Genomic DNA, 20,977 nt, shown 5'->3' with positions numbered 1-20,977 from the left:
TTTCTTTTGATGCAGATATCACACCATTTTGGTTGCCTTGCTCTGTGTTGCCTCCAGCCTATCTCTGTCCTTCTTGAGATGCAGCCTCCAGAACTGAACATACCTAACCATAACAAACAAAGAGAAGAACATTAAGGTAAAGCCATTTTATTACAGAGTGGGCAACAGAGGCAGGGAAATCAGTGCAACACTAAAGCAGCTTTTGGATTTGGTAACTGTGATCATCTGAAAAAGGAGAGTTTTTCACTCATAACCAAGAGGAAGGGGACGTTATATATATCTATGTTACAGTACTAAAGGTTCTGGCAACCACATGTAATTTTGGAGATATAAGAGACTCCTTAATTTGGGATAGGATTATATGTGCACATTGGAGTTTGCCTTGTGGAGATAAATGCTACCAAATTGCAAGGGCAGCAGAACCGTCTAAATGCCAGATCAAAACTCTTTCTATAGATACGGGTGCAAAACAGCTTCATAAAGTTACCAGGAAAACCTTCAGGAATCTGGAATGGGGCAGGCCATCAGCAAAGGCAACCAATACAAGTCAGTGCAGGTACTGTGGAAGCCACATGATCGGAGAAAGGAAAAATGCCATGCCTAAGGAAGAGAGAGAGCAAGCATTGAGGAAAGAAGAATCATTTCAAATCAGTGCCGTAGCAACCTTCCTAAAGAGCACAAAGTACACGCTGTAAGGAGAAAGGTTGCCACAGAAGAGGAGGAAATTGTATGAGTACAATTTCTAAATCTTCAACATCAAGAAATACTCTCAGTACAGAAGGGAGATAACAGTTCTGCCATATTTGTTACAAGGATGCTAGAATGCAGACTGATAAATTTCCAGGTGGATTGTGTTGCCACCTGCAATGTCATTCTAATGAACCCTTTGAGTTACAGCATCACCCTACAAAAATGTCAGAAGGTTTTGATAATGTATAACAAGACAACTGTGAGGCCCCATGGGAAATGCTGCCTGTCTATAAAGAACCCGTGGAATTCCGGCTGGAATTTATGGTGATTCACAGAGTAGACATCCACTCACTGCTGTGTAGCTGGGCTGTACAGGCTATGGAATTAAGAGTACACACCACAACATTCTCCTGATTACTGACAAACAGGATCAGCCAGTAAAGGCCTTGCCTCCCACTGTATCAGCATATAGAGATGTATTCCAGGGCACTGAATGTTTTAAAGATAGAATGAACGTGGAACTAGATCCACAGGTGCACCACGACTATCCAAATTCAGAATCAGTGCATGTTTCCAGTGGTGTAATGATATTGTTCTGCAGGTTAATTAGTTCTTGCTTTAGTGCAGTGGTTCTCAACCTTTTTTCGGCCAGGACACGGGAACATGTGTTTTATGTTCAGGGACCTGTGCAATGGAATGCAGTACCTATAGAATTAAAGAATGAGGTCTCTCACAAAAATTTAGGGAAGTAGAAGGCTTTTTTTTATTCAAGCAGGTGTTTAACCTCTAAGGATAATAGTGGTTTATAAAAAGATGGAGATGCAACTGGACTGTAGTTGTTAGGAGGTGTACCAATTTTGATTACTGTGTATATTTATGTTTTTATTGCTCTTGATGGATTGGTTTAGACATTGCACTGCTTTTCATGCTTATGCTATTTGTTTTATGCAAATGAGTATGAGCAGGAATGCAGTAAGAATGTTAATTGCAGGTTGATTGTTTACTTTGTTTCTGTTTTATTGTGTGACTGTAATTTGTCAGTGTTGCTTTTTATGATGCTTATGACCTTAATTTTAATTGCTTATTGTTGGATAATGAATATTACTTTAGAAACAGTCTAGAAAATGTGATAGGCGAGAAAATTAAAATAAATAAATAGATCTTTCCATCTTCAAAAGCTGTTTCAAAGTGATAAAAGGATGATGTGCTCCAAGAGGTTAAGCAAATTATCTTAGGTGGATGGCCATAACATAAGGCCCAAGTCCTACCGGAGATTGCCCAATGGAAAGATGAATTAAGCACACAGGAAGGCATTTTATGCAAGGCAGACAGGATCATTATACCAGCAGCTTTATAGCACGACATCATGACCCAAATTCATACCTTACACTTGGGAATAGAAGTGGTGAGCCTACAAGTGCATCTACTGGCCAGACATATTCAGCTAAAAGCATACATGGAGAAATGTCAGGCGTGCAAGGAGTATAGCATCAAGAAACAAAATGAACACCTTCTCTCTTACAAAGTCCCAGAGTCATGGAAGACAAATTCCCAAGGGATGCTTCTGATACAATAATTTTTGCTACAACCCCAGGGACCAGAGGTTGCAAGAACTCAACAGGAAATGATAAAATGACAAACCAAACAAATGTCACACTATAATAAAGGAGCCAAATACTTGCCACTGCAATGCAGAGGAGATACTCTAGATATAACTTGTCAGTCGACATGTGAAGGAATGGAAGAAAGTTACCATTGTGGATCTACTGGGGAATAGATCTTATAACGTTGTTACTGAAGGTGGAGTAAGCCTAAGATGCAAGCACAAAACTGAAGAGGGTTGGCAGTGAGACTTGGACAACATACAGGACAATCTTGGATTAGAGCCAGATAGAAGAGCATTGATTTTGTACAAGATCAATGTATCCAAAAAACACAAGGTCAGTGATGAGACAGAACTAGATGTATCATCTAGAATAGTCACATAAAGAAGATGTGGGAGACTGGTTCATCAACTAGCACATCTGGATGATTATGATACTGAATAGATCAGGGGAAATTGGGTTCTGTGCTTATATCTGTAGCTCAGTCAGTGGGAAACTCTGCCAATACATTTTGTTGTAGTCTGTAATCTGTTGAAGGAAATATATAATATATGTATCTAAGGTAGAATCAATAATAGCAGAGAGGTAGGACTGAAAGAGGAACCAGGAAGTCGCAGAGACTCTGACAGAGTGGCTGAGAGAGACAGATCAGCAGTCAGAACAGACAGATCAGGAAGTCACAGAGACTTGGACAGAGTGGCAGACACAGATCAGCTCACTAATGGGGATAAGATCTCTAATGTCTGGACAGATGCCCACCTGAGTACCACTGATCATCAGATAGTATGGTTTGATATCACAAATAAGATACAGAGAAGTTACACGATCACTCAAGTTCTGAATTTCAAAAACACTGACAAAATGGGGATGTACCTGGAGGAAGAATTAGAAGACTGGGAGAAAATGGGTGAGGTGGAACAATAGTGAGCCAAATTAAAAGGAGCTATTACAAAGGCAACAAGTCTATATTAGAAAAGTAAACAAATGAAAAAGAAACTGATTTGGTTCTCAAAGAAAGCCCCCTGGGGATAGGGAAATACCTGTAGTACCTGAATATAATCCGCTTTGAAGTGCTAAAAAGTGGAATATAAAAATCTAAATATTTATTTTATTTATTTATTTAGTGCTTTTATATACCGACATTCATGATACAGATCATATCATATGGGTTTACATGGAACATAGGGAAATAACATTAACATAACCAAGAATAAACGAAAGTTACATTAAAACAGGGATACTCAAACTGGGAATAAGAGGAGTCAATGGCAGAGGAATTCTGAACTAAACCATATCAATACAACAATATTTACAAAAGCAGTAAAGGGGGATGCGATGTCTAGAATAAAAAGGCATAAAATAAAGGCAAAAAGATCAAGGGAAGTATAAGGGAAGAATACCTGGTGAAACTAAGGGAAACAAAAAAAAAATCAGGAAATCAAAAGTTCAAGAGGAAGAAAGGATTGTCAAAGAGGTAAACACAGGTGAAAAAACATTTTTCAGATATATCAGAGAAAGAAGAAAGGCCCAAAGTGGTATAGTAAAATTGAAAGGCGACAAGAAGCAAGGTTTAGAGACAGACAAAGAAATATTAAACAAATACTTCAGTTCTGTGTTCACTAAAGAAGACCCTGGAGAAGGCCCTTTGCTGGTTGACAAGACTGTAGATGGGAAGGGGGTAGACGCTACTCTTTTTACAGAAGAGAATGTATAAGAACAGCTATGAAAACTGAAAGTGGACAAGGCCATGAGGCCAGATGAGATACATCCCAGAATACTACAGGAGCTTAGAGATGTCCTGGCGGATCCGCTGAAAGACCTGTTCAATAGATCCCTGCAAATAGAAGTGGTGCCGCAAGATTGGAGAAGAGCGCTTGTGGTCCTGTTTCACAAGAAAGGTAGCAGAGAGCCTGCTGGAAACTACAGGCCGGTTAGCCTTACCTTGATGGTGGGAAAATGAAAGGAGACTCTGCTGAAAGAAAGCATAGTGAACTATATACAATAAAGTAAGTTGCTGGATCCAAGGTAGCATGGATTCACCAGAGTAAAGTCCTGTCAGACATATCTGATTGATTCTTTTTTTTATTAGGTGACTAGATTAATGTGGACAAGTGCAAGGTGTTGCATATATAGGGAAAAATAACCCTTGCTGCAGTTACATGATGTTAGGTTCCATATTAGGAGCTACCACCCAGGAAAAAGATCTAGGTATCATAGTGGATAATACTTCGAAATCGTTGGCTCAGTGTGCTGCAGCAGTCAAAAAAAGCAAACAGAATGTTAGGAATTATTAGGAAGGGAATGGTTAATAAAACGGAAAATGTCATAATGCCTCTGTATCACTCCATGCTGAGACCGCACCTTGAATACTGTGTACAATTCTGGTCACCACATCTCAAAGATATAGTTGCGATGGAGAAAGTACAGAGCAGGGCAACCAAAATGATAAAGGGAATGGAACAGCTCCCCTATGAGGAAAGGCTGAAGAAGCTGGGGCTGTTTAGCTTGGAGAAGAGACAGCTGAGGGGGGATATGATAGAGGTCTTTAAGATCATGAGAGGTCTTGAATGAGTAGATGTGAATCGGTTATTTACACTTTCAGATAATAGAAGGACCAGGGGGCATTCCATGAAATTAGCAAGTAGCACATTTAAGACTAATCAGACTTACTAACTTGTAATGATCACTCCTAACTGGCTAGTTCCCTTACTGTAACAGTCTATGTGAAGGAGAAGTAAACCACTATATACATCTATTAGCATTCATTTGACGGACTAGGGTCCTAAATAAGGGAGTAGGATCAGCATAATCTCAAAAAGGAGAATGAGAACTAGCAAGGGAGGGGGGGATAAGGGGGCATAGGGGTTGGGGGGATGGTACTAAGGGGATAAAATACTAAATTATTTGAACAATTTAAACGATTTACACTAAGAGTTTTGAGTATAGGTACGTCAAGATGTTATATATACATAAAATGCTTTGCCATTGCTTACAAATAGCTAACTAGGATTAATCTGTTATGTATTGGCACTTTAACAAAGGTAGGGCTGTTTACCGTTTATGCAATGTTATTGCGTTTTGACATATTGTATTCCTTGTTGTAGCCATACTGTTCACCGTACAGATTGATTATTGTAATTTCAATATGTACAAAGATCAATAAAAAAGATATAAAACAAAAAAAAGACTAATCGGAGAAATTTCTTTTTCACTCAACGCACAATTAAGCTCTGGAATTTGTTGTCAGAGGATGTGGTTAGTGCAGTTAGTGTAGCTGGGTTCAAAAAAGGTTTGGATAAGTTCTTGCAGGAGAAGTCCATTAACTGCTATTAATCAAGTTTACTTAGGGAATAGCCACTGCTATTAATTGCATCAGTAGCATGGGATCTTCTTGGTGTTTGGGTACTTGCCAGGTTCTTGTGACCTGGTTTGGCCTCTGTTGGAAACAGGATGCTGGGCTTGATGGACCCTTGGTCTGACCCAGCATGGCAATTTCTTATTTTCTTAGAATTGGGTCACGGAAGAGCATTCGATGTGATTTATTTGGATTTCAGCAAATCTTTTGATCGGTCCCGTATAGGAGGCTTGTGAATAAAAGAGAGACTTGGGAGTCGGCACCAAGGTGGTGGAGTAGATTAAAAATTGGTTGACTGACAGGAATCAGCATTTAATGGTAAATGGAACCTACTCTGAAGATAAAACTGTGTTAAGTGGCATGCCACAATGAGCAGTATTGGGACTGGCTCTGTTCAATATCCTTAAAAGTGACATTGCGGAAGGGATAGAAGGTAAAGCTTGTCTATATGCAGATGATACTAAGATCTGCAACAGAGTAGACATGCCTGAAGGAGTAGAGAGAATGAAAAGTGATTTAAGAAAGCTTGAAGAGTGATCGAAGATTTGGCAGCTGGGATTCAGTGCTAAGAGGTGCAGAGTCATGCATCTGGGATGGGGTAATCCAAAAGAGCTGTATGTGATGAGGGTAAAAGACTGATGTGCATGGACAAAGAGAGGGATCTTGGTGTGATAGTGTCTGGTGATCTGGAGCTGGCAAAGCAATGTGACAAGGTGATAGCTAAAGCCAGAGAAATGCTGGTCTGCATAGAGAAAGGAATAACCAATAAGAAAAAGGAGGTGATATTGACCTTTTACAGGTCCTTGGTAAGGCCTAACCTGGAGTACTGTGTTCAGTTCTGGAGTCCATACCTCAAAAAGGATAGAGACAGGATAGAGGTGGACCAGAGAAGGGCGACCAAACTGGTGTGGGGTAAGTAGCAGCAGACTTATGAGGAGAGGCTGAAGGATCAAATATGTATACCCTGGAAGAAAGGAGGTACAGGGAAGATATGATACAGACCTTTAGATAGCTGAAAAGTTTTAATGATGCAGAAACTTCAAACCTTTTATGTTGAATAGAAATCAGTAGAACTAGGGGGCATGAAATGAAACTCCAGGGGGGATGACTCAGAACCAACACAGAGAAGGTGGTGGCTCTCTGGAATGCATTTCTGGAGGAGGTGGTGAAGATGAAAACAATCGAAGAATTCAAAGAGGAATCGGATAAACACTTTGGATCCCTAAAGACCAGAGGACGGAAATGAAGAAAAGGGTGCATGGGGTTAACTTGCTGGTATCAAGGCTTATTGCTTAATCAATAAGCCTTGATACTATTGATGCAACTGCAACATTGTTCCACTTTAATGACAGAGGGAAAAGGGGAGTTGGATTCAGATAACCAATGAGGGCCCCAATGTTTATGGTTTGGGCAACTGATAAGCATATGGGTAACCTGCATGAAGCAGCAATTAATATTCTTAACAGAAGGCAAGGGATTACTACCTTTAACCAAAAAGCTTTGATGCTTTTAATGCAACTATATCGCTTTCTGGTTTGGTTGGGGGTTGGAAGAAGAATTGGATTCAGAAGACAACCAACCAGGGCCCTGACTTTTATGGTCTGAGGTACTGATATGCAGACATATGTGAAAAAGCACAAGACTGCTTCTAAGGCCAAGTCCATAAGCAAAACACGTCAACACTGTCTAATTTTCAAGAAGGCTCATTACCCAACAAGAATACTGCTAACAGTAAATTGTTTATGGGTTATCATAAGGTTTGGGATTAAGTGCAAGGAGCAGCAGTTGCTACCCTTCTGAGAAACATGGGGGTAACCTGCATAGAACGGCAGATACTACCATAAGAAGCTTGCTGGGTAGACTGAACGGACCATTTGGTCCTTTTCTGCCATTTCTATTGTTCCTAATTATATACCAAGTCTGTTCACAAGCTTAAATAAAGTTAAATTTTAAATTCTACATTGACTCTGTAAATCTCTAAACATTACCTGAAACAGGAAGAAAATGCACAGCACTGCTGTCACTCCTCTCTCCATGGGCCTCCACTGCTGTCCCATTTTTCTCCCTCCTGCTTGATTTACTCCATTTTGCCCCTCTGGGCATCACTGCAACAGCTGTTGTCAGTGACTATGCTGTGCATACAGTGACTGTAAGCTACCATGTGCTCACAGTCCTGTAAGCACAGGGGGTGGCTCAAGACAATTTGCTACCTGAGGCGAGGGATGAGACAGTGCCCCACCACCCCCAATTTACTGGAGGGGGCCAGAGAAGGGGGTCCCCTTTGAATCTGACCCTTTCAGCAATCTGATATACTAGGAAGGCAGGGTCAGGATTCCCAGAGGAGTGGCACACAGAGTTATCAGTGATAATATATCTATGGAGCTGGCAATCCTACTACACTCCTGAGAATCCAACCACTTGCCTCCCACAGTTCCCCAGCATCTGCCCCTTGGGATTTGGGGGAGTGCTGGGAGCCTGTGGTGGCACACTCTCTCAGGGCCAGTGCAAGGGTATTAGGTTCCCTAGACAAACCTTGCAACCCTGTGCTGCCCTCCATACACACAACTAAAAATTATGCATTAATTTAAAATTTCTTATTAACCAATTCCCCAAGCCAAAAAAGATTTTACAAAAAAAGGAACATTCAAAGTACAGTCTTCTGAGATAAAATTATCACTTGCAATAACACGTATATTTCATTTACATGTACTGCTGTGGCCATCCATAAAACCCTGCAGAAAAACACTTGGAGCCCATATGATATTAGGTCTATTTTAAAGCATGCTGGGTGAAGGCTAGGCCCTCAGACAGCCATAAGTAAATGGAATTAAAATATAGTAAACCTCCCATACCAAAAGAGCACTAACTGCCAGCACTCAAAACAGTAACAATCCTACCTAAGAAAAGGCAACACTGTAAATATTACACCAGGCCTTAAAACAGCAATACAGCTCGTTTTAGGTAAGCAGAACAAGCCAGGCTGCTATAGATATCTACACAGAAATGAAACACTAGCAGAATGCCTCATCTCATTCAGAAATGCAGAACACAGATAGACCCTCACCAAATAAAAATAAAAAGACCATAAAGTCAGGCCTGGATTTAAAATTACGGCACCCATTGGCAGAGATCTCAAAGTAGAGGAATTTTTTTCCCTAGAAATCAGAGAACAATGAAGGGAGTCCCAATTTTCGGGCATCTTCAGAATTTGGAGCCTAAGGCATGTACCTTTGATGTCTATGTCTAAATCTGGACATGCATAAAGTATACAAAGAAAGATGCAGTCAAAAGCTGAACTGGAAAACACTACAAGCTAGACTCATATGCAGTACCATAATGCAAAAACAGAAATATCACCATTCCTCATAACAAACAAAATCAATCATAAATAGTAAATCATAAAAATTCAAAGAATATTTCAAAACAGATGACAAACAGAACATCTAATAATTAAGAATTTAAAAACCCCCCAAAGCTTTACATTTTCCCAAAAATCAATTAATTATTTCAAAACATCAAATGTATCAAAAAACACTCAATAATAAAAACTAATATGGATAAAACATTTCCCACTCTCCATTCCTGGGAAACCTTTGATTTCAGTCACTCTGAGAATGTTGTGGATTAAAGGAGGGGAGGTGGAGTGACAGGGGAAGAGGGAACACAAACATTCTCTTCTCTTTCTCATATATACACAAGTTAATTCATACACACAAACACACACATACACATTTTTAGCCTCTCTTCTCAGTCCCTTTCCTTCTCTCACTAATCTTTGTTATTCACCCCTTCCCTTCCTACTAGCCTCCCTTTCCTCTCACTCACCCCTCATTCCCTTCCACTCACCTCCCTCTCCCAGTCACTCCCCTTGCCTCCCCCAACCTCTTCCTGTCCCACATTCTCATCTCCTTCCTTTTCTATCACACATCCCGTCCATCCCTTACCTCCCAGTCACTGACCTCTTCATCCATCCTCACTCTCTTCTCTTCCCTTCCCTTTGTCACCCACATCCATACTCCCAATCACCCCTCCCCTTCCAGTCACCTCCATTCCCTCCCTCTTACCTCATTCTTCCCCTTCTTTCCTCTGTCACACACCTTCACTCATTCCTTCTCTTCCCTCTGTCACTCACCCTCTGCTCCCAGTTACTCATCCTTCCCTCAGCCACTCACCTCCACCCACTCCTTCCCTTTGCTCTCAATCACCCTCTCACTTATTTGTCTTCCCTGTCACTCACCCTGTCACTCCTACTCACAGACGCACATTTATTGCTCAGATATTAACGCCTGCCTGGAGCAGGCATTAATAGCTGAGCGCATTGAAAATAACTCGGCAGACTGCAGAGTTACGAAGATCGACCGGTAAACTCAGCATCTGTTTTCATTACTGGCAGACAGGCAGGTTATGAAAACAGAGGCCGAGTTTACCGGCGTCGGTCTTCATAACCGGCAGCTGCGGAGGTTCGCATTAGCAAGGAGGCTCTAAGGTCGCGCAAGCGACCCTAGCACCTCCTTCCTAGCGCGACCCCCTAATTTACATATTGCACGGTGCCCCCCTTGCGGGCCCCATGCGTGCATTAAGAAAGCAGGCGCTGAAAAGTGCCTGCTTTCCGCGAAGATTATTGCATCAGCCCCAGAGGTTGGGAAACCCACCAGCACATCAGAGAGTGCTGCCACGCGGGGCCTTATTTCGCTGGCAGGGGTTGGGAACCCTGCCAGTGCATCATCTGTTGCCAGCATGGCGCAGGTCTTGTTGGCCAGGGTAAGGCAGCTGCTGCAGTGATATTTTGGTAGGTTGCTTTATGAATATAGTAACATACATAGTAGATGAGAGCACACGTATTTATCTATATTTGTGAATCGCTTCTTTTATGGCTACTCAAAGTGATTTACAAAATCACTTAGAAATATATTACTAGCAATTACCAACTAGCCCACTCAGTCTGCCTGGCTGTTCCTGTTTACACAGCTCCAGCTAAGGATACATCCCAGTTGTCAGTCGTATAAGCTTAACCGGCTGCAGGGTATCACTCCTTATTCAAGCCAGTTTTATTGTCTTCCCTCTTTAGTCCTCTGGGATGTGAACATACCTGCTCCAAGAGTTAAACAGCACCCAGGCTCCCACTTCCCTATGATTTTACCCAGCCTTTCTTCCCTGTTTTTATCATTGCCCTCCGTATTTGTCCCAAGTATGCTAAGATAGTCACAGTATTGATTTTCACCACCTTTTGCTCATTGGCGATTCTGGAAGTAATACACCACAAACAAATGAAATAAATGGAGAAATGTTTAAAGAGGCACAATTATAAAAATATAAGAAACTGTATAAATATTTTGCAGAAAGTGAAAAAGGAGACCGAGGAATAAGAGATGAAACCCCTCCCCCCCCCTCCAGGAAATGCACAAGTTTATATTTTAAGAATAATGGATATGTCTTGTACTTTAAATGAGCTTTCAAGATTCAATCCTTTTCTTGTTGGAAATCTGGCTATCCAAAAAATGCTCTTTTATAACTCCTTGCCATTTTAAACATAGCTTTACTCTATGTGGATATCAAATTATAATTATAAGCTAATATTGCTATTGTTAACATACCAGTAGATATCTGTTGCCCAAATGAAGTTTAGGTTACACATTCTTTTGTCTAAGAATATTTTCATAAGAAATATTAGCTTTCCACACGTTTACCAAAAGAGCCACAAATATGCAAGAAATACTCTGATGCCTAAACATGCTGTATGATGCTGGCTGGAACATGTTGAAGAGAAATGAAAAACTATTCTTTACAAGGTAACAATTAAAAATTAGAGGACTGTGATATCTATGTAAGCCAATATAAACATGATTCTTACAACACAGTCATGTGACCAGAAATTCTAGAGACACACTACTGGATTGTAATCCATAATGATATATGAAGAATTGTAGGATGTAAGTAGAATAAATAAATACAAATAGTAAATGTAAATTGGGATAAGTACTTTACAGTCACACAATCTTGTAGATATATCTTTTCTGCAGTCTGTCAAAATAGATTGTTAAGAGCCCAATGGATGACACTTGTAATAGCAGTATTATAGTGTAAGTTAGATGTAAAATTAGTCAAAATCTATAAAGAAGAAACGACAGAGAATTACAAGATTATCATAAGTCTACACATTGGGTTTATATATTTCATTTATTCTGGGGCTGAAAACAAAATCATTAGCTCAGTAAAGCCACTTCTGAAATAACAGCAGATGGATTACCTGCATATCATAGAAGTGAGAGAAGACAGAATATGAAGTCAATGTTACTTCAGTCTGGATTCTAGCAACTGCAGCTTTTGCCGGCTAAATATGGAAAGAAAGGAAGTGGAAGCTGTACAACATCGTTATACAAAACAAGCTTTTAGTTTGGTCACTTGAGAAAGAAACCTGCTGGTGTTAAGCTGACAAATATGGCTCAGTAACTTGAAACTTTCAGACTTCTAAGCTACTAATGACTGGCACACACCGCCTACTGGTAACTCATTGATGTCTGCTCAATTGGGAAGTTTGCATTGTATGGTCTTACTTACCCAGGGTGCTTCCAATAGAGTTAAGTACTTAAAAATAACTAGTAAAATGTAAGGGACCTTTCATATATAAATTACTAGGATTTACTTTTCACTAAACTATGGTTTTATATCTATTATGAAAAAAATAAAGACATTCACTAGGCTGGAAAGATTTTAGTAAGATAAAGCAAAACTTATAAGCTTAACTAATTAATTCATAGGTAAATGTAAATTACTATGAGCCAAATATTCAAAACAGCCCTTAGTATCCAGCTATGGTCAGCGGGTGCCGCTTAGCCGGCCAAGACAGCAGTGGGGAATAGGCAAATCAGGGAAGTCAAGTTGGCCAGATAAATTAACTGGCTAACTCAATATTCAGAGGTAGCCAGTTATTTATCTGTCCAACTCTGGTCAGGTCAAAGGACTGTTCTTAAGCATATCTGGCTACCTTTAAGATTGCCAGGTATATTCAGCAGCACCACTGAATATACCTCATTAGTTAGCCGGTTAAGTATAACTGGCTAACTAGCAGAGCTGTGCGGTAGCTGAATATGGCCCTCTGTATGTTTAAAGCCAATGCATTTTGTAATGTAATTTAACAGTACATTGGAAACCTAGAAAGCTATAAACAAGATACAAGAAAGCAGAAACTTGTGACTTCTTCAGTTTTGCAAAAGGTATTTTTCAAGTGGAAAACATTATGAGTTACAATGCTTACTGTGCCCTTCAGAAACTTCTGATGCATGTATATATTGCACTGTGTATCACCCAGAGTGCGATAGCACCAGCAGGGCAATAGCCAGGGCTAGACAGTGTGAAAGCACTAATGCTGAAATTAATTAATATTGTCAATTTGTGTCTTAACCAAGCGTGCATTGCTATATAGTAGTTCTTATGTTTCATATGGCTATGGACTAAGGGTCTAAGTCATAGACACAATCTGTTGATGCAGATCTTGCTGAATTATTAAAAACAAAATTGGTGACTGGTTTACAAAGATATGGGACCATCTCTCAATGAAAACATTAACCTTCACAAGGAAAAAAAGGTATCATAAAATTAGGATAAACTCCCTGAATTATACCAAAAGCAAATATTTGAAGAGTATCTAACCAGTGAGACTTTCCCATTCTTGTCCCTTTTAAGAATATGGAAAACATGACCTGATACCATAGCTGAATGCAAAGATGGCCTTATTGTTACTGAGAGTATAATAACTGACTTAAATCAGATCTTGGTATAGGCATGCGCTTAATATTACAGAGTTTGCTTACAGAAACTAAATATGACAAGAATAGCATCATGTGAAACCTTTTTCGCTTTGCTTACCTGCTCTGGAGGACCTGCTGTAATGTGCATTATATGATTTTTTTTTTTTATGTACTGTAATAGTGAAAAAGTTTTACAATTTTTTTAAAAAACATAATTGTATGATTGTCAATAGACATGGTCATCCAAGAACAGGGATGCCCTTGATGTTGTATAACAAATCATATCTTAAATCAACACTGGATTACACGTCTCAAATGTGAGAGTAGTCAAGCAAGCTTTGAAAGATCTACTGGCCTCGAAAGTCATAAATACTCTGATGTCCATGTTTAGGAGGGATATTTTCTAATGGCACCAGGGACACCTTTTTTTCTCTCATCAACAGTTAGAACCAAACACTGGCAGCAATTTAGATGCTACAACTGGGAGATGCTCTCTTCCTCACTTTCTCCGGTGAAACTGGAACAATTGGTTAGGCATATGGGAATCTTGGTTGCTCTGCCTGTGGAAAAAATGATGTGAAAAAGTTTTTCACTATGTTGGTGATTTGCTCCATCGCTTGTTGAGATCTTTGTCCTAGAGTTAATGGTGGAGTATCTTCTTCTGATACAAGAATCGGTTCTTGTTCTGTGGATGCTTTTTGCCCAGCTGGTAGTGGGATCAGACAAAATAACAGATCTGGTATCTGAAGACACAGTTCTTGTTGTAACAGATGAGAATCTGTAACTGTCATTGATACTGGAGGAGGCAGTTGCAAGGTAGTTTCATAAGTGCTGTGCATTCTAGGAATATATCTGAGTTTGCAAGGTTCCTCTCAAGATATCACGAATGTGCCATTTCTCAGGCTGCAGCTGCAGTACTTAGAGTGCCTGCATGTAATCTGCTTTGACATGCTGAAAAGCTGAATATAAAATAAATAAGTAGAATAACAGTATTGGGAGAGAAGGCAGTTGTTTCTCTGATCTTTTTCAAGCTGTGGACCTGGGAGATTGATATGAGAAGATGGGGCCTTCGTCTGAAAGGGGGAGTCATATACTCTGGTCTGGAAGTGATTGTTTCTCCCCTTTTGTGGAAAACCTTGATGAAGGCTTTGCTGATTTGCTAGTACGTGTTGAATGCGTTGGGTGCTCCGAAAAGCTAAGTGCTGATGTGCCGGGCACTCCAATGTACTATGCATTGGATGTGCTAATGCATCAGGTGTTGGGTGCTCCTATGCACTGTGCGCCAGACATTTTGATGCACTGTATGCTGAGTGATCCAATGCTCTGGGCGCTGAGCACTTACATTCGTTGTGGGACAGATGTGCTTTCTTTGCTTTTAAAGCACTGTGCTCTGCCAGCTGTGTTGACTGCTTAGATACTTCCAGCCCTACCAATTCATCTGCAGAGCCTTCTGAGGTGGAACGGTGCTTTTTAGTTAATTTTTGTTTCTTACTAGCAACCGGTGAAGAACGTTGGTGTTTTAATTTTTTCCACACCATCTACTGACTCCACAGAAGCTGCTCTTATTGGTCTAAATTCAGAGGATCTGCTTGTGGAGCTTCTAGATGATGAAGATGATCTGCCTTGAGGCTCTTCTGCTCTGAGTCACGTGAGTTTTGCAGCTCTCTGCCTCTCAGCCTTTCCGGACATTCTGCCACAATCCAGCAGAGGTAGCACTAGTTGTGTTCGTCTGTGATGGACATAATTTATCCACATGAACAACATTTGAATCCACAGTTCTTTCCAGAGGCCTTGGTAGCACTTAAAAGTGCTTTTGTGGGTCACTAACGCAAGTAAGATGTGAAAAAATGTTTTCCTGTTGAGAGACAGGAACCACAATCTGTGCAAATGTGTAGACAAAAACAGACTGAGGAGATTCTAGAAGTAACTCAGGCACATGCCCAGTAGAGCTTAAAGCTCTACTAGCTTGGAGAGAGAGCTCCGTCCATCACCTACAGAGCATGGCTAATTCAGCCCTAATTATCAACTGAAAAAAATATTAAACTCTTTTAAGGCATTTTAATTTTTTTTTTTTTTTTTTACAACTGCTATCCAGTTATTTCCCTGCAGCAGTCATTGCATGCAAACACCCATCCTGAAATATTTCCTGGCAACAGAATTTAAAGTATTTTAGTGTTTCACACACAGACAGCTCATCTACTTCCATTCTCCTTTTTATTTTTTTTTTTACCTGTTCATTTAGCAGCTTGGAGACTGCTACATTAAGACATATAAAAACAGAAATAAAGGTGTTGATTGATTTGAACTATTTCCTCTCAAAGCAAAAGGAAACTACAGTTCATATAGATAAAAATAGGTTACAGACTCTGGTTTTATAACAAGGGTGAGAATAGGTCTTAGTCCTAAGAAAAGCTCCTAGCGGAAGAAGAAAAATGAATTCCTGAAATATAAAATTCTTCCTGAGGAAAGATTTACTCTATTTACCATAATAGTTCGGGTGGTATTCAAGAAAAGCAGCTGAAAACATGTGGCCATTTCGTGCAATGCCTGTAATCAAACAGTTTTTTAAGCAAAAGTTGTGAAGTTTGACTGTTGGAAGACAAGATGATAAACACCCAATATTTTATCAATTCAATCATTAAAAAAACCTGTTTGAAATATACACGTCATTTATTCAAAATAGTGTTTTAGAAAGTTTAAGTGGAATTTCTTTAATTAAATAAACTGCAACTACAGATGCCTAAAAGCTGGAGGCTAAGAAGAAGAGGGACAAAAAAGCATATTCTGATCCAGGATTTTCTTTGTTTACTACATTCCTAGATTAGAATCACAATTTTAGAATTGAAATTTTTATCATTAACTAAAACAAATTTCTCTCCTTAGTGGATCTCTCATTACTTCTTGTTGATTATAAGATGTACAATCAGAAAATAACAATCTGGGACCTTTAATTATTTTGGGTATGACAACTGACCAATCACAAATCCAAACCTGTTAGATTAGGGATTGCCGTGGACCAGAGATCTGCTAGTCTCTACTTCAGTACAGGTTTTTCATCCTAGCCATCCAATACAGAATTAATTTAGACAGCAGATTATTAGTACAACCGTATTAAAGACAGCTTTCCAAAACCTCAGCTGAAAAATAAAGTGGCAGGAAACATATTTTGAGGTTAATTGTTTCTGCCAGCAAAAAAAAAAGCTTTTATATTACTGGCTGTAAGGCAGGGGAGGGTCGTATTTCCCTTGGCAATTTCTCCTTCTTCCCTGCCAGTATCCTTGTTCCTTTTCCATCAGGCATTTAGCACTGAAATTTTAGGATTGGCAATATTCCCAGAAGGGCATAAACTATTTTTTAAATCCAGTGTTCATTCTCAGTGCATGCCTCTCATTGCCTCCCCCTCTTTTATGTCTGCCTATTGGACATCTCTGCTACAAGAAATCCTTGGCTACGCCTCTGGCAGACACATCGAGTGAAACATAATAAAAATTCACAAGTTGCAATGTTGAGAAAGGAATGGGTCAATCAAGTTTTCTATTACAAAATAATTTTTCAACATAATATTACTAGAGGTCCAATTTTGGATAAATATTCCAAATGTCATTTGTCACGCTCAGACCTCTGAACTATTTGGTATGGCAAAAGTAAATGCATGTTTGTGTGTGTGCAAAATTCTGGAGCACTTGTAGGTAGCAGAAGTTCCCAGTTCAATCTGAGTACATCTAAGTCACAATATGGGACACATTTTATGATAAAAGACCATGATGTCTTTTATCAGGTCCAGTATAAGAAGTTATTATTACCATTATTATCATTATCTGTATAGTACTACCAGGTGTACACAGTGCTTTATAGACACACACAGTACACAATAAGGATTGCAGAACAAAAAGTGATTTCTTGCCATATTTTTGAAACTAGCTAGTGTAAAAAATGAACTCTGCACAGTGCACAGCACACAGCTGGGTAAGATTGTTCAGAGGACACTGGAGGATGTTAATGAGTGAAAGTCCCAAACTCACATATCAGAGACAACCAATTATCCTGTCTGAAACCCTGGCTTGTAAAACTATCAGTTACTTGTAAAATGGTCTGCTACACACGAGCAAGATGTTGTTTAAATGGCTTGTTTACAGACTAAATGCATTCACCATGAAATTGATTCTGTTAAAGCATTATTTATAAAACTTGATCTGAGTTAAAATGCACCTACTGAAAATGAGAAAAAAACCTGGTGTTACAAAGTGCACATTTCAGGTATGAGTTCTGTATTTTATGAGGTCAAAGGCTGTCGGAATGAAAAACTCATCAGCCACAGACAGTCATGTCTAGGGCAGTAGGCCTTAGCTGAAATGACTTAATAAGACTACTGAACTATTTTTATATAAAGAGATATAGTAGAATTTCTATTATTCTCTCATAACAACCTATACAGTTGATAACATGTTTGAAACTAAGATAAAGTGCCCCAAATCCCCAACACCACAATTCTTAAAAGCACTCTATCAGTAATATTAAGTGTGACATTCTCTGGGGTAAGATGTCTTTTTCATATTTTGAATATTGTAAAACCTGAGCTGCTGACTAAAACGTGGCTTTAAACCAAAAGGTGTTCATATCACATAGAATACCACATCACTTTGAACACCACTTAAAGCAAATGAAGTAAAGCTTGTCTTACCAAACTATATCTTTAAGATGCAACATTTCCACATACAGGATTTCAGAATTCTACTGCCAGTTTTAAATTTATCACTAGACCCTAAATCCTGCTTCTAATCCAGGCATTCACTACTGGGCAGGGTTTATTGGATCTCTATTGACAGACACAATATGATGAACTTAGAATATCAGACAATATTTGACAAAATTTTCAAAATGAACAAGCATGTTGTAACTTTTCTATCTAACTTCCTGGGCACATATTATCAGGAGCATTAATAGACCCTACGTACAGGCAAGTTTTTGGATTACAAGGTAGGGGGATAGATCTGCAATTATTTCATCCATGTCTATTTTAAACAAATGTTTATAAAGATGTAAACATTAATAAAACTAAGCCTTATTAATACTCGGAATTGCTTCCCTTGGAAAATAATTGTAACAGTGTAAATAAGTCTTAACTGAATCAAACCAGTATACTAAGAACAGCAAAATTGTGATTTTGTATAAAAGTTTGCACTGAGACTTAACCACAAACCATATTTATTACACATATTCACAGCAAACTGGCCTCTTTTGACCTTACTGCCACTGAATCTCATTGTAAAAAAAAAAAAAAAAATCCATTTCCATTCATCAGAAAAATTACATTCTACAGACAAAATATATGAAGGCAGTACCTTTTTTGCATTTTTTTTCCTAGAAAGCACATTTCTAAAACACTAGCTAAATTATCTTTATTTACTGAAAAGTCTGGCATAGAATGCAAGCTGAAAAACTCAAAACGAACCTATCAACTTGTGACCACTCAACTACAATCTGGTATGATATGAGCAGAGCTTAAGGAGAACAGAGTACTAATTAACATGTTGTTTAAAGATAGCCTTCACACATCAATCTTCTTTCAACCATAACATAGTTAAATAAAAAATGGCTGTAACCATTCCATATAACAGCAAGAGGCCTAGCAAAACATTTTTCTAGATAATTTCAGTTGCCAGTTAAATAAAATCACCACAGTAATCTTCTGACTGATTTATATTTCATCCAGGAAATGATAATAATGATTTTACAGCTCCTCCTACTTGGAAATCAATAATATCAATTAAATCAGGGTGTGGGTGTATTGCTGGTCAGAATCTCGTTGAGCTATCATATTAATACATGTGAAGTCGAATACAACATGAGCAGTTGGGAAAATGGTTAAAAGAAAGGGACCTTTAATTTAAAAAGGAGACCCACATATTGAATAAAAAGCATCAGAATAAAAATATGAGCTCAATAGAGAAAGCAATAGATCCAAACTGCAAATTTTGTTTAAGCCAATTAGTACTTCTGCTTTAAAACTTGCCTCTACAGAAATATTTATACAGCAACATTCACATCATAAATTGTATTGCTATACTCTGGCATCATGCTAGCTTTCTTTCCATAGATTCAGTTCTTTATCTTGGGGGCTTGGCAGTTTCCTCTTGCTCCTTTCAGATTCCATCTAAATCAGAACTGGCTTCCATTTGGCTACGCAGCCATGAGCTTTTGTGGTTTTATCTCCTATTTTATATAGTCCTGACAAAATCATTTAGCCCAGTTACTGCAGCAACTATCCCGGCCTGGCCAGAGGAGCCATGAACCAGAGCTCCTTCTGGAACCTGTATTCATGGGCTCTACATCCAGTCACTAGGTGTCACTCTTATGCAATGACTAAGACATTTTCCTTCCAAGGACTGTGAAATGCAGTTTCCACAGCATCTCCAGCCTTAGCTGACCCAGGGAATGGATGACCTGACCCAGGATTCAAACCCAGATTCTCTACATGGCAGGTTTTCGATTTTTCTTTATTTTAGATTATATGTATGTATATCTATCTGTATATAGCACCATAAGGATTACTTTGAATTGTAGGCATTTTAAATATTTTTTCCAATAATCTATGCTTAATAAACTATGTTAACCAGTTAAGCGTAGAGGAGGCGTGAATGCGCCTATGAAGATTTTGTGACTGGAAACTATATCTCACAAGTGACTAGCTAGTTAGGAGAATGGCATTGCTTTTCAGCTTGATTTGTTCATCCGCAATGTGAACAAAATACAATCTACCTTTTCAGGGTCAAAGGAATTGAAAAGTTAAGTGTCATGAAAATCTGTGAAAACAATGTAGAGCCGAGGAATTTTTCAGTGGTGTAAGTCGCACTGTGGTCATTGTGGAGTAACCTCTATAACAAATGTAATATGTTAAATAATTAAGACTTTGGATCAAAATAAATATTCAAACTATGTAGAAAGCAAACATCAACAAAGAATGACGTTTGTTACAATGACTGCAGGTTAGATGACTTCTGATACAGGTACAGTAAAACTACAAAGGCTGCATACCATATTAGTTTGCTGGGTGTAAATCTCCAAAGTAATTTGTAGATCTTTTTATATACAGTGCTATTGTAAGCCTGATCAGTAGCTCATTCAGTTAGTTCCTTTCATGATTAGAAAAAAGGCTATCCATGACATTACAATGACATTTAACTGAGTTTTCTCACCATTCCACCTTGGTTTACATTTGGCATGTCTGGTACTGAAAGCTGACTTGCATCAAAGCTAGACTTTTGATTTTTCAACAATTACCCAATTCCAATTGATTTGAAGCAGCAGTTAACTAAAGGACTGAATGAAATACCAGACGTTCTGCTTTGGCTTCAGTATCCTATGGGCATGCAACTGCTCTGTTCTATTCAAAACAAAAGAATCCAGGACAAACCAATTCCATCTATAACTTGTGCTGTGAAATTAATGTGCAAGGAACTATGATGGGAAAAACTATAGGCATTGGAGTTCAATTTAAAAAACACCTTTAAATGATTATTGGCATTACTGAGAATTAGAATGCATCAAGTATCCCTGTGCTGACATTTTGACCAAGAAAA

General features: G+C 38.8%; 1 protein-coding gene across 12 annotated transcripts in view; it reads right to left on the bottom strand.

Annotated features, from left to right (window-relative positions):
- The window catches only part of ARL15 (ADP ribosylation factor like GTPase 15), a 1,022,750-nt gene that overhangs the window by 5,067 nt on the left and 996,706 nt on the right, over nt 1-20,977 (bottom strand). For 9 of the 12 annotated variants that reach the window (XM_029577344.1, XM_029577381.1, XM_029577430.1 and 6 more), the window contains one exon: nt 11,897-11,980. The exons of the other annotated variants lie outside the window; for them this stretch is intronic. In XM_029577344.1, coding sequence (XP_029433204.1) covers nt 11,897-11,980 — 84 coding nt within the window. The remainder of the gene's footprint in view (nt 1-11,896; nt 11,981-20,977) is intronic. 12 annotated transcript variants of the gene reach the window in all.

The sequence above is a fragment of the Rhinatrema bivittatum genome, chromosome 1 (assembly GCF_901001135.1).
Source record: "Rhinatrema bivittatum chromosome 1, aRhiBiv1.1, whole genome shotgun sequence".
Lineage (NCBI taxonomy): Eukaryota > Metazoa > Chordata > Amphibia > Gymnophiona > Rhinatrematidae > Rhinatrema > Rhinatrema bivittatum.
Note: the sequence above shows the minus strand (reverse complement) of the source record. Positions and strands in the feature narration are given on the sequence as shown.